Source organism: Rhinolophus sinicus, chromosome 15, assembly GCF_057876585.1.
Source record: "Rhinolophus sinicus isolate RSI-liver-muscle chromosome 15, RSI-T2T, whole genome shotgun sequence".
NCBI classification, from domain to species: Eukaryota; Metazoa; Chordata; class Mammalia; order Chiroptera; family Rhinolophidae; genus Rhinolophus; species Rhinolophus sinicus.
Window position 1 is genome coordinate 53,634,417 of NC_142515.1, and position 15,135 is coordinate 53,649,551.

The 15,135-nt window shown below is 41.9% G+C and overlaps 1 protein-coding gene across 39 annotated transcripts in view; it reads right to left on the bottom strand.

The window, feature by feature from the left end:
• Positions 1 to 15,135, bottom strand: part of KCNMA1 (potassium calcium-activated channel subfamily M alpha 1) — a 713,000-nt gene that overhangs the window by 146,128 nt on the left and 551,737 nt on the right. For 20 of the 39 annotated variants that reach the window (XM_074339646.2, XM_074339645.2, XM_074339641.2 and 17 more), the window contains 3 exons: positions 13,363 to 13,431; positions 11,028 to 11,039; positions 4,036 to 4,122 (listed from right to left, as the gene is read on the bottom strand). In XM_074339646.2, the coding sequence (XP_074195747.1) occupies positions 4,036 to 4,122; positions 11,028 to 11,039; positions 13,363 to 13,431 (168 nt within the window). The remainder of the gene's footprint in view (positions 1 to 4,035; positions 4,123 to 11,027; positions 11,040 to 13,362; positions 13,432 to 15,135) is intronic. The other 19 variants (XM_074339642.2, XM_074339644.2, XM_074339648.2 and 16 more) reach the window with 1 other exon arrangement.

The following is a 15,135-nucleotide window of genomic DNA, read 5'->3' on the forward strand; positions in this document are numbered from 1 at the left end:
TTTCTTGCCAGGACCCACACTGGTGCAGTACCCAAGTTTACATCTCCAGCCCTCCCCTTTCCCCAGAACTCCAGAATCTTAGATCCAACTGCCCTGATGACATCTCCAGGTGTATGTTTAGTACTATCTCCTACCTAACATGACCCAATTAGAATTCTCAATTCCCTACCATCCCAAACTCGTTCCTCCTCCCATTCTCCCCATCTCAGAATTATTGATGTTTGAGTTAACACACATAAATAATTGCTAATGGTGATAAAGTCTAAGAAGATGACAACTAGACATAAGGGATGGATGATAACAGAATGTGGTACCTGTTCACTTAGTGATCAAGGAATGTGTGCTTCTCTGAGGAAGTGACATTTATGCAGGGATCTTAAGGATGAGAAGGGCCAGCCATGCAAATGGAAATGGAGTGATGAAGGGGAATGTCAAAGAAGGAAAACTGTGCGTGTGTGTGTGTGTGTGTGTGTGTGTGTGTGTGTGTGAACTGTGTGTGTAAAGGCCCTGGGGTAAGAAAGAGGTAAACTATGTTGACTATGAGCATAATGGAGAAACCGAAATGAGCAGTGTGACTAGCACAGAGGCTTAAGATAAGATTGGAGGAAGAGAATCAGTTAGGACTCTGGACCAGTAAGGAAGCTACTGCAAGAGTCTAGCTGAGAAAAGATGGTGGTACCTGGGACTATAGAGGGAGGAAGTGGGCATGTAGAGGAGTGGACAGATCCAAGATACATTCTGAAGGGAGAACGGTCAGGATTTGCTAATTCATTACATATGGGAAATGAGGAAATGTCAAGTCTCCATTCTTGACTCCTCTGTTTGCCCTCACTTCTTACGTCCAGTTCATCAGTGGGTCTTAGGAACTCTCCAAAATATATTCTGAATCGGTCTCACTTCTCACCGCCTCCACTCACCACTCTAGCCCAAGCTATTGTCTCTCACCTAATCTGTGCAGTAGTCGCTGAGTCTCCTGGCTTCCGCCCCTGCTCTATTGCATCCCATTCTCTACATGGCAGGTGGAAAGGCCTTTTAATAATATAAATCAGACTATAACAACCCCAGCTTAAAGCCATCCATGACTCCATTTTATAACAGATCCAACCTCTCTACAAAGTCCTTTGGGAACCAGCCCTGCTGTTCTTTCTAACCGCATCTCACCACTCTCCTGCCACAGACACCCTCTTTTTCCTGCAGTTCCTGGAACACAACAAACTTGTTCCCACTATGTCTCTCTCCTCTTCTCTTCAGATCTTTGTATGATGGATTCTTTCCCATCACCTCAATCTCTACTCAAGTGTCACTCCCTCCGATCAACCTTCACCTATACCCAATCTAAATCAATGATCCAGGTGCAGCCATTCTTTGAACCATGAATAAACAGAACTCCAATTCTCTCCTCAGAACGTGAGCCCATGAGAGCAGGCACTTGTCTCCACTGTTCTGTTCATCACTATGTCCCTGGCTTGACACTAGTACAGAGTGTCCTAGAAAGTGACATCTGATGAACTCGAATGAGTATGAGAAAGCTGTCCAGTAAGGCTGGATCTGCAAGGATTTCGGGAGAGACCTATAATAAGGATTTTTATTTAAAAGATTAGGATGTCTTCATCTTGAGAACTATGTTTTTAAATTGTGACGCAAATGAATCATGTCTGCAAGCCGAACTGAGTCAATGAGGCACCACTTTATGACTCTTAAAGAGTGTGTTAAGGTGATTTAAAAAGCCAAACATTTAGTAGCAAGAGGTAAAGGACAATGGCCCAAATGCTCATTCCAAAGTCATCTTGTTAAGACTGGAATTGGATGATTTCAATCATCATTTCCCCTTCAAAACATTGCATCCGAAAGTTTCTATGAGCCAAAATCCACTAACTTCTTTTGCTGCTTGTTTGCAGTGGAGGGCTACACTCGATACTAGAGAATCCTGATCTACTTTTCCATTTGTATAAAACTTGTTTAGTTTCATTCAAATCTCCAATGTCCTTTCTGTGGTTTTCTGCCGTCTTCATCTATTTGAAATCCCCTAACTGACAGCCTTTGCTCTGACACGTCACACACCATGGAAAATTACAGGCTGGTGGTGTAGCTGATTGTGTCAGCATGTATTTGTGAATACCATAAAGCACTGGAATGAGACATATTGCACTCCCTAATACGGGAGGTAATTTGTTTTTTGGACTGCCTGATATTTGTGACATTCATTAGTGAGAGATGCAATAGGAAACAGAATTACACAAATGGGAGCTTCACGTTATATGGGCTATGTGGAAGGTGCACGTGATCTCGGGTGCCGCTGTGCCTCCCAGGCCCCGTTTGTGGTGCTCAGATGCTGCTTCCAGCGTTTGTGTCTCAGTCTGGACGTGAGCACAACCTGGGGAGCCTTCAGTCCCTTTCATCCCTACTTTCCTCTAGGGGAAACCAGTTCTCGGGGTACTCTGAAGAACAGTGAGTATCCATGAACTAGATAAGGAGGTTTTCCTCTCCCACATCTGAATAATGGCCATCCTTTCCCAATTTGCACAGGTAAATTTGTTAAGTCATTAGATAGCTGAGTTTTAAGGATTTTGTGTGTGTGTCGGGGGGGGGGGTCTCCTTTACCCATTTTTTTTCCTGAAACTTTTATAACTGGTGTGGCTAGCTTGCAAGAGTGGGTGACGAGGAAGAAAATAATAAACAGCAGTTGTCAGATATAGTTCTGTGCTCAGCATGTGAGGCTTACCTCTTGGCAAATAATTAAGAACGTCAGCTCTGGAACCACACTTCCTGGTTTTAAATCCTGGCTTTACTACTCCCTAGCAGCGTGGCTTTGGGCACGTTAGTTAACCAATCTGTGCCTCAGTTTCCTCATATGTAAAATGGGAAAACTAATGCTACATATCGCATAAGGTTGTTCAGAAGATTAAATGAGTTCATCAATACTTGGTACTTAGAACAGTGTTGGCACATATTAAACTCTATATAGAATCTGCTAGTATTATTAAATTCGGAAGAGGAAAGACAAGTACTAATCCAGGCTCTGCCACCTGCTTACGTGCTACGTGGCCTGGACATATCATGTATCTCAATTCGCAGCTGAGGAAACCAAAGCCCTGAGTGTTTTAGAAGACTGACCTTACAAGTTTATTCTGAGGAGTAGCAATAAAGAATGTAGAACCCCTAGCACAGTCTTGGCTTTGAGTAGGGACTCATTATATGAAAACAACAGGCTTAAATAAATAAGTGTGGACCTTCCCAATTAACGATTTGTTTAAAATATTTTATGCAATGTTATTGTTGAGCAGAGTGACCTGTCTGACCATTTGAGTCATGATTTCTGCTCATAAACTTTTCCTAGTTCATAGGCTAGAATCAAATATAACAATATTCCATGGTGTTCTGCAAAGAGCCCTCTGGTTTCCTCAGCCACTTAAACAGGTTTTAAGATACTAATAAAAGTGTCATAGAATATTGAGGACAAAGAAATCCTGGGCTGTACACACAGAGGCTGAAGAATCAAACCTGACAATTTCAGCGACTCACCTAGAAGGCCACAAATAGAAATATAGCCAGTTTAGTATTTCATTGGAAATTAATCCAAACCTTTCGAGATTCCATTTGACACTTTAAGTAGAAAACTGATAATTCTTGAGTAAATTTGGCTGGATCATTAAATAAAGAACACTAGACGAGGAGCCAGTTGTCCTGTGTTATGCTGTCCTGGGTTACTAAGCGTCAGGGTGACCTTGAACAATCACTGGGCTCTCTGGAATTCCGTTTCTTCCCTTGGGAAACGAAGGAACAAGTAACTGGGCCCTCTTACTTCTAAAGCGTTATTCTAATTCAAAGATGTGGAATTGATCGTGTGAAGAGGAGGGCATGGAAGCATTTGAAAGCACAATCCCTTTTTCCTAAGGTTGGGCACTGTTCGGTGCTCACAGACATGTTGAGGAGTTTGGGAGTTAGGGCCCTGTGCATAGGGAAGCACGCCCACATGGCGGCTCAAGACGCCCACGGCTTGAATGGAAAAGAAGGCAGGTGGAGATAAACTCTTACCTTTTAACTTCTTTGGCGTCACTTGCGATGAAAAATCCTAAAGTACCTTCTTGGATCTTAAGATGGTTTCCAGGATTAATTAATATACTGCTCAGTGAACAAAAACAAACAAAGAAGACACATTGGTGAGGTCACATTCCAAGGAAAACCTTAAAAGCTACACCGTACTGTTAATTCTATAGGGGGCCCACTAGTCTAATGCTTTCCCTAAAGATTTTGCCCAGAGCCTGATGTCTAGTGTCCCACACATTTAATTGCATAATGCCATCATAAAGCTCAGCTGCTCAGTTCCCAGGTTGGCAGACTCCCAGTTGCAGAAATCAAAGCAAATCTAGGTTTTAGAGCCAGGTTTGTATAATGGGGTTGCCATCACTGGCTTCTGATTTGAAGCAAAATTCCTAATAGTGTACCGCTTTGGAAACTGCTGTTGATGGTCAATACCGAGCGTTATTAGTCTAATAAAGCTATTGCTACACCCATTTTCTGTTAGAGGACAGAGCATTAATGGGACCCCTATATGCATACAGGAACATACATGTATACACACCACATGTCGCTGCAGGGAATGGTACAAAACACCCATAACCAATGCAGAAGCAGACAGAACATCTGCATGACACTTATAAGTACACGGAAGTAGGTTCCATGCGCAACCTATGTAGAAAGAGTTAGGTCGACCAGAACAGTGGAAAAGAAAAATGCCAGTGATTGGAAATACTTAAGTATTCCAGTCTGCTGTTTACAAAACTGTATGGGCGTATTTGAATAAGGTATGTGTCTAGTACGTCCTGATCGGGGCAAACTGTAATTAGAAAACAAATGCAAATTATCACTAAAAAACTTCCCCTGCGGGGAAGTATGAACTTAGATATACACTGTCCTATTTCAAAGTGGTGTAAATAGATTAGTTGACCAAGTTGTGTTTGGATTGACAGAAGAGATAAACATATGATAATCTAATAAATGGATGAAACAAACAAGCTCGATTTTCTGCAGATGAAAAGCAGAATCCAGGAATACTGTGCACAGATCGAGATGAGGCTTTGGGCTGAACGGATATGCAATTTAGGGACTCTACGTGTAGCAATAGATACAGTGCAGGGAGTCTTTGATCTGAAACGCGGGTGTTTAGTGTAATAGATGTTTGGAATCAGGTTAATGGAAGTCCTTAACTGTCTAAAACAATCAAAATGGAGGAGGGTGATTAACACGCAATCCTTTTCTGCTGGTAAAACCATTCCAGAAAAGTGCTGTGGCCGACAGAATGATGCATCTGTAGCAATACAGGAAGGACCCAGATGAACTTTTGTTCTGTTGGGAGAAGCGAGTATATCATTATTGAAAAATAATTGTTTGTGGTCACAAGAACATCCACTATTACCCATAACAAGACCTGACAGAAGGAAACCAATCCTGTGTCATCGCTATTATTAACACGAAATAATAGCAAGAGTCCGCGGAGATTTGACTCTTCTGCCCGAGAACCACAGGCACCAATGAGATTCCTCACAAATTGGGCAGCAGCAGGCCACACTAATAGCACAGCTTGCAAAGGAGAGCACTGCCTTCCAGATACTTCCTCCACCAACTCATCACATTCATCTAACAGCCCTCTGACTTTTCATGATCATGAGGAGAAAAGGGTCAGATTGTACACAGTTTGGACAGATTCCTTTTTAAAGCCAATTAAATGCGATGTTTTAGAAAGGCAGCATTGTGGATTTTGCACACTTTCTTACTCCCCTTTTACTCCAAGGCAGTTCTGACACGCTCTGCCTCTGCAAGCAGGAACCGAGTCCAAATTCCAGCATAGCCATTCAGTAGCTGACTTTGGGCAAATAACTAAACCTCCCTAGAACTCAATTTCTCCACCTACAGGATGGGGATAACAATAATCGTAGTCTTTCTTCAGAAGATGAACCAAGATAACAGATAGAAGGCTCAAGGCCTATTGGCTATTGTTCCTTTTATTATTCATTATTGCCACACACACACACACAAAAAGTGTGTTTCATTTTCAATGGAATTATCACATTTTCCTTAGCTGGCCCCATGAAATGTAATACACGGCTTCTGATAAAACATCCTGGCCATTTGAGATGAAGTTACAAGGTGAAGAACTGTACACTCCAGAATCATGGACAAGGACATAATGAAAAATTCCAGATACTTCTGGACTCTAAAGGAGCTAATTTGTTAAAGTTGGAAAATGCTACATGTTGACATGAATTCATAAAAGTGTAAAATAAGCTTCTGAGTGAAAAGAAAAATTTCATAATTCCAATAATGCAATTCAAAAGCGGAAATCTGACACTCATCAATGTCTTGGTGACATATATGCACCAAACAAAGCTCACACAGAACCCGGTTTCCCTTTTTTGCATTATGTGCTTCCTTAATTGCTCTGCAATGATCGATCCTACTGTGGCATCGATCCTACTGTGGTACAGTGAGGTTCCTACCAATTAAAAGTTTCTTTTCATTTCCTGTGTTCTTTATCAACAGTGAACAAGAACTGGCCTAGAGTGAGAATTTGGGATTGTCACTCCAGACACTCCAGGCTGAGATCACGTATTATAGCCCTCAAGCTTGCTTTAGTCAAGTCAGTGTGGTGGAGAGGAAAGATTTGGGCACTGGTGGAAGGCAGATTTGTGGTCAATATTGGTGCTGATATTGGTTAGGCAAGCAGGTACACGTGTCAGGCCTGTGGGTTCAGGTCCTGGACTTGGGCATGTGGATGCCACTAAGCCTCAGTGGCCTCATCTGTAAAATGGGGTGAATAATCACTAGCTTACTGTGTTGCCAAGAGAGTAAGTACATGCTATGTGCTAAGTGACCACTACATAGTAGATCTTTAATACACAGTCACTATTAATAGTAAGCAAGGTAATTACAATAACTACACAAGAGATAAATAATCTCTCACAGCATCTCAGCTCTCCATGTTGTCCCTGGTCCTAAGAAACTACCAAGGAAGCATCCTATTGGCACTGAAAGACGTTTTTACTGATGGCAGTATCTGAAACATTTTATTCCTGCAAGATGTCTGGAGATGGGCTAATTTGGACTGCCTTTTGGTTGTATAAGGGAGTATCTCTCTGTTCCTTAAACCTTATGGCTGACTGTGGAAGGCTCTGAAAGAAAGCACCTCCGAGGACATCACTGACCACATGAATCCAGGATGTCCTCTTGTTCTCTTCTGCACAGGCGTGAGAGAGGCTTTAAATCACCTCTATGTGAGCGTGGGGCAGCATCATTTGCAGCTCTGTAGATCAGGCTGAGGCAGCCTTCTGGGTGGGGATGGAAAGAGGGAGCCCACCTCTTGAGAATAATGAAGGAAAGAAATCTAGAAACAGAAAGATGTTCCCTGTGCTGGATTCCACTCTTTATAGTTAGGGGTTTGGTAAAGAAGCACGGGCACGTGATTCCAGAGGACCGTTGCACATAATACTCTCTGTATAAGGGTACAAAGTTTCAAAGACTCTTGGAGGAAATATATTACTCTTTTTGATATTTGAGACATTAAGTCTTCTATATACATTCCAAATCTAGAAAGTTTAAATAAAATATTAATCCTGCTCTTTTTGAAAATATGACAAGATAAGGACCCTAGACAGAAGTATTTTTTTTTCCCCTGCAAAGTGCCTACTACCCTGAGAATATGTTATTGACTCCCTAATGGGAATATGTAAATCTTCCCAAAGGTCTTTGATCTCTTAAAATACCCAATGTTAAGTTTGTTTGTTTTTATGACTGCCAAAAGTCTCCCTCCCTGTGCATGACTTTAAATCAGTCTCTGGCTCCAGTTTTGTCTAATTCACTCACTTATCAGAGATAAACTTCAAGATGTGTCATGTGAAGAATCAAGAAAATCTCTACGAAAAGCGTCCATATATCAATTAGCAGAATTCCGACAGGGACATCTTCTTGGCAAAAGTGGACTTTCCCTCATTTCAAAAAACCTATAAATTATCTTCTTTATTCTCTGACCTTGTTAATTTCAACTGCAAACATTCAGTGACAGCTGGAGGCAAAAAACTGGTGTGGTCCTTTCCCCGAGCACTCTGGCTCTCTCTTTTTTCTTTTGCTCTCAGACTAGTACTGAAACTGACTCTTCAACTCCTCATCCACGATATGGAGCAAATACATATTCTTTGTAGGGGACACATAGTTGAGTAAAGGAGTGAAAAGCATGATCATATTGTTTTTATAACTAAGTTTACTTTTATAAATAAGTTTCTCATAGGAGCCAGCTTAGAGCCCTGCATGCAATAGGCATTTTTCAACTATTTGTGGCATGAGGGAAAAACATGTCATTGGTCTCAATTCTAAAAGTGTTCCTTCCCCTGTCCAGTAAGGAGAAAGGTAGTCGCAGCTGTTCTTTCAAAGGCCAAGTTGCAGTTCTTAGCAGTCAGGCCTGCCAAAGAAGCAACCACACCTCTTCTAGGTGGGTGGCACGTGAGCTAACAACATCCCAGAGACATTAAGTATAAATATGTAAATATACAAATATATAAACAGCTAGCCACTCGGGGAGTTGGAGCAATTGATTTCAATATTGAAAACACCGCTCCCTTTGCACTGAAACGTGTTCCTAAACATAAAGCACATTCACATGAACCTGGCTAGTGGGACTCAGTCCACCAGGGAAATGTCCGTAGCACGTTCCTCCAGGAGCCTGGTCTCACGCTATCACCCATTACATTGTGTATCTCTTGCTGAACTTGGGTCAGGGTGGAGATTTGGGGCTTGATGGGGTGCAATGATTTATTCCCTTCCTCCACCACTTATGCCTAACAACGAGGAAACATCCAGTTATTTCTTCTTCGATTATCATGAACTTCACTTGTTTGCTGCTTTGGAAGACAACCAATGATTAGTGATGTAACTGAAACATATATTTTTTAAAGGAAACTTTTATCCATTATGGATACATATGACAGGTGCGTATCTCTCTTCTCCCCGCTCAATTTCAGGTAGGGGTAATGTACCATTCCCTGAGCAATTACAGAAGTATCACTCACATGAGAACACAGTTTGTACTTGATAATATGGTAATTATATCTGTGTCTAGCAAGCTAATGGGACTTCATTAACTAGAGCAAGAAAATAAGAATCATCTAGGGCTTCAGTTCGTGCTGTGCCCAAAGGAATCACGCCACTGCAAGTGGCCTCTCTGACCACACCAGGCTATATATCATTGCTATGTGGGTGGGACTTTGTTTGAACTAATTGTTTCTCCTTTCAGGGAGAACCACTGCCCTGCAGTGTATGGGCTGTGATAGAGCACAGCCTCTGGAAACTTCACATCTTACATCTTATTGCCGCTCTGGAACTTTTCATTTTTTCTGGGCATGAAAATATATGCTGCCGGAGTCCCACGCAACTAGACACACACACACTTTTCACAGTGTGTATTCCATGCTTCAATATACTTGAGCTCAGCTCATTGACAGAGACAGTATCATAAAGATTGCTCCCAGTTGGTCAGACTCAAATGACCACCCTTGTGGTCCACCGATGACGTGGACCAGGACTTGTGTCCTGATTCCATCTCCATAATTTTAGAAACGGCATTTTAAAATAGATTTTGCTCATAAGGAAAACAGTGCCCATACAGGATGGGAAAGAGAGAGCTCCTTTGGAAAGGACAACGCTGGATATTTGGTACTGGGAGCAAGCCATGTCACTCGCTGGTACACTTTAGGACAAGTCATGCCTCCATCACAACATGCTTTCACCACAAGAGAAAAGGACTCAAAGGCCAAAAGCCAACAGCAGAGGTGCGACCACTGTGGACTTTTGAAGATGCAAAGTGTTGCAGTAACTTCTTGCAGTTGGATCACAATCAATAATACCAAACTGACAGGAAGCCACGTCTATGTCCACATATCTACTCAAAAAACCACAGAAGAATCTGACTTTGGAAAGAGTTACACTTACACACACACACACACACACACACACACACACAAATACAAACACAAACATATGACAGTGATTACAACCACAGAGAAAAACAACTCTTGAGGAGATGAACAAATAGGCATCTCAATAGTATATTTTCAACGATACTTCCTTAGAGAACCCATGATTGAAAAGCTACACGGGAAACGTTAACCCAAAAAGTTTCTTTCAAAAAGCTACTGAGGAGACTTTGGTCATGCTTCATGCAACATATAACAGCAGCAAAACAGGGTGAGGTCACAGGGTGAAAGTTGAGCTACTTTATATCAAGAAATATGCCCAAACACACTAGGAAAAACATAAAGCAGTAAATTCATCTGGATAAACCCGACTCATTCAGTAAATCAGATGTGCTAATCTGGCTAGTTAGTAGCAGTGTCCTAAGTCTGTACTGAGTACCACCCAAGACAGAAAATATGCAAAATGTTATCAAAACAAGCGTAAGGAAAAGAGTTACGTGTAAGGGCTTGGTCTCTGTTTTGTGGATAAAAGGACACAAACTCTGCTCTACAAACTGGAAACAGGACACGGGGAGAGGAGGTCACTGGGAATGTGGATGTGTATGTAGACAGATGGTACCACAGAGTCTGGTGGACACCAGGACACATCAGGACAGGACAGAAACAGACACCAAGGGCTGGAGAGCAGCGTCCTCCTTTTCAACTTGAATAGCATTTGTTCCCACCATTGGTGCCATGACTGAAAACAGGAGTGTGCCCTTTTTTTTTTTTTTCAGGTTTCCTGCGAAGAAGTTAGTGCATCATCCAAAAGAATCGACAAATCAAACAAGAAATGCAATATGCTACTTTCAATTTTTATGTACTCTAGTTGGAGAGGGATTTATATATAAATATACATATATGAATATATATATATACACTAGACAAGGAAATGAGATTATATATACATATACACATATATATATAATCTCCATCTTCCTGAAGTCTTGGCAAATGGTTAATCCTGTGGTTAGAAGTGAAACTAGAGGGTGGAGGTTGGAAGGAAAGTTAACGAAGGGTGCATACCGCTTTCGGCTTCTGCAAAACGACAAGAAAAGAATTTAAAATCAAACAATTTGATAATAAATTGACTGACACCAGAGGGAAAAGAAGGAATAAAACCTTTGTTTCAAATTATTTGAAGGATGCATGTGAAAACAAGGTTTTTCAGCAAAGCATGGCAAGACTATCATCATGGGGTGAAACTACAAAGTAGGTCGTTCCACACAGGCTGGAAGCAAGGGGGTGGGACGGAGAAGCGGAGTTCTCCAAATTTTAACACCAGGTCACTTAGAAAATGTGAGAGGCAAAGAAATGGAAAATTTTTAAATGAAAAAAAAAATCAAAATTATTATCACAGGAAGGGTCAGACACTCGATTCTTTTAAACATGGATGTTGTGTTTGCTAAGTCCTGTGTTTTCTCAGAGAGGCGTGATCCACATTCCCTCAAACACACCTTTTTCCACAAGAACCAATGAGCTTCCACACTGAGACCAAGCCACATTTGAGGAGTAAAGCTGGCAACGGAACACAGAAAGCCAAAACAAAGCCAAACAACTTCTTTTCACCCTTTTCTGGGGGGAAAAAAATCTAAAAAACTCTACCTGAAAATAATGGCTTTGTTGAAAACTCCAATTTGTGAAATAATTAGAGGGTCATTGAAAGAAAAGATTCCGTCTTCAGGGAAGACCTGAGTTGTTTTTATTGGAATGGTGACAGTACATTCACATTGAACTATTAACTGCCATTCTCTCTCCCTCCTTGTGACCAAAAAGTGGCAGGTGGGGGACGACTGGTCAAGGTTCAGTCAGGGTACAGTCGCCTGCCATGACATTATACGAGAATGGTGGAGAAATACTATTCAGCATTACCAGCGTCATGACACTTTTTTGAGAGATGCACAAAAGTGATAAAGAGAGAACACTGAATTCCACAAAGATTTACTGACTTCGCAATACAAAGAATATCATTTGCAAAAACCCAGTATACACATTTCCCCCTAGACAGGTACAGTTGACTATTGGCAGCAACATGGGCAAGCAGCAGTCCCAGAAACACCCATGTTATCTGCTGAACAGCAAATAGCCAGGACACTCAGTTTTTTGCAAATAATATTCTTAACTTTGCCAACATGGAAAAGAAAAAAGTAAATCTACCTACATATTTGATATCTGCTATGGCCATGTTCTACCATATGGCCACCAAATCTACCATGGTTTTCTTCCTTTTGGTTGATTTGAATTTTCAAAATGGCTTACCATTTGATCAGATTGCGAACAATCTGATCTGGTGGTTAAGGTAACAGAGAACATTAGATTGGCGTTCTTACAATCCAGTGTTTTTTTGGTCATAGACACAGATTGCACCTTTGGAAGTCTGCCTTTATTGCGTCATTCATCCAGATAATGAAAACTCATTAAATGATGCTAGCAGGAATCTTCTAGTCTCGCCCTTCATGCTGCTTAGTGATTAAGGTGTGTATTGGAGGGTATCTGCACTCTACACTTGGGGAGCCACAGGAAGACTTACTCACTACAGCTACGAACAAACCACATTTCAGAGGACAAAAGCCTGAGCCTTTCTCAATGAGTTCTCTTTCTTCCAAAACCATTGATAAGAATTGAGGTGGGGGGACAAAAATCATATCTATTGTATCTATAATACACACAGTATTCCATCCACAAAATTCCCCGTTGATGTGATGCTTCCTTTTTCCAGTGTGAACTCATATATTGACTGGGGTGTTATCTATTTCAACCAGACCCAGTCCCTCATCAGTCTCATTTGCACATAATTAAGTACCAAATAAATAAGTAAAGAGGGCTCCTGCTTCTGAGCTCTGCTCTCCTGGCTAATTTACATGAAGCTGATATTCTGCCACCTGGATTTCGGTTGCACCAGGAGAAGCACATACGGTACACAATAGGCTGCTTGTAATTTGGCTATCAAGAGAGCTCGTATCTCGTATCATGGCCCCATGCCTGCTGTGAAGGACGCCAGAGTCCACCTGCTTTGTGCTCACAACAGTAAAAGGGGGTTATAGGACAGTGTCTGTCCCCGGCTTTATGCTCATAGGGTGAAAAGTGAAACTTGGCATGATCGCATGGAGATTTGAATGTCTCATCCCTTTCCTCTGAAGAAATACTCTGCCCAGTGGGACTCAGTATGCCAGGTGGTCAGGGATAGAAACAGCAGTATCTGGTTGAGCACGCCTTGAAATGTGTCCTAGGCTCAGAGATGTGTTGCATCAGGGAACCAAGCAAATAAATAATGTCTAATGAAGAAGAAGTGGACCAAATATCCCCAGAGTACTCTCACCATCATGAACGTCAGCTGGATGCTGAGTCACAGCAAACTTACCGGCTCTCTCTGTTGGCGGACTTGTACTCAATGGCTATCATTAGGAGCTTGAGCTTCACAAAACACAGCCTGCAATGAGATGGAGAAACCTCACAGTCAGTGCTTCTGAAGAACCAGAGCCACATAACAAACACTGTTACGACCTTTCGATCAACTAATGCAGTCGTTATCCAAGGGACCCTCATTCTACAGTCACCCTGCCACAGGGAAGAGCCTGTGGGCGATACCTCCCATCTTCCCCATTACAGCTGATTTCTCGCAAGTGATAAGGTGCTGAATGTTCAAAGTGCAAATTGCACTCAGGTCTGGACGTCTAGACACATACCCCAAGCAGGAATTTGCGCCTGGGGATTTATGCTGGGCCAGATCCATTAGTTACTCAGTTGGGTAGTAAAACATTAACAGCATGGGAGGGAGGTCTTTGGAGCAGCTGGACCTGTTATTTGGATTCCACTTTGGTCTTTTGTACAAATGGCTCATATTGTTGTTCTGAGCAGACCCCTGTGTGCTCAGAATGATGGTAATAATCCTTAGCCTCCGTGTAACTGCCCAGCACATGACTGCGGCCAGTCACTCCTGGCTCCATCCAAGCTGTCTCACCTCATCTGCCTACTGCTCTTGTCCGCAGCCCAGACTGCTTTGAGGCTGGCTCATTCCTGCCGCCATGCCTTCACTGACGCAGATCATCTTCTCTCTTCCCGACCCTTCCTCCGAGGCCCACATCAAACCTAACCTCTCCTGCAGGTCTTCTCTGGCTACTGCCGCCCTCTGATTTTCTTTGTATTCTCAGAACTCCTCCAGAACCTTGTCTGTAAGCACATCACCTAGCCTTTAGTCACTCGGATACTGGCTGTGGTGGCTCCCTATTGTTTCATGTGTCTGAACTTTGTCTCCTCAACCAGCATAACTTTGAGAGTTTTGGACTTGTTTGGAATTCCCCACAGTGCTGTAAACGGAACCACCAATACAGACAAGCTCAGTAAATTATTTCCACTTACTGGGGTTCAATTATAAGAAAATAATAAAAGGCTCAATAAAATACTTGTGTATAAAAATCAATGTAGTAATATTTATACAGGGTAAGTTAAATATCCAGTAATAAGGCAATGGTTAAATAAAGTATGATCCAATATGGTGTATTTGAAGAAAGTTTCAAGGTATAAGATCAACAAGTAATATTATATAGATACAAATGTGTAAATAATATGATACAGTTAGGTGAAAATACATATTGATATACTCATAGAAATAAAAGCTCACATGCACAAAAAGAATTATATACATAGTTCTGTTTCTACAATGGACATTATCACTTATGTTCTCAGGACTTTGATAATAAAAGATCGGTTGACTGACGGATTGAGAAATGAGTTAATGGTTACTTAGCTCCAGCATTGTAACGGGGGGAGGTGCTGGGTCACAGGTCAGGGCCTTCCTTGATGCCTTCAGGCAATCCCCCCAATATCCCTAAGAGTGGATATTGCCCCAGTTAGTCAGACTTCATTGCTATCTCTATTGTACAGGGGATGAAACCAAGACTCAGAAAGACTTGCCAAGGTCCCCAGCGAGTACTCAGCAGTACATGTAACATCTTCAGCCCCAGTGAAGCTTATTTTGTATCAGGAGAGATAGACAATAGGCAAATGTACAAGTGAATCAATAATAAAGTTCCAGATGAGGACAAGTATTGTGCAGAAAATAAAACACCTACGAGGACAAAAAGTAACTGGGAAGGTGTGTCATCTGCGATGGTCCAGGAGGACCATTGGGAGG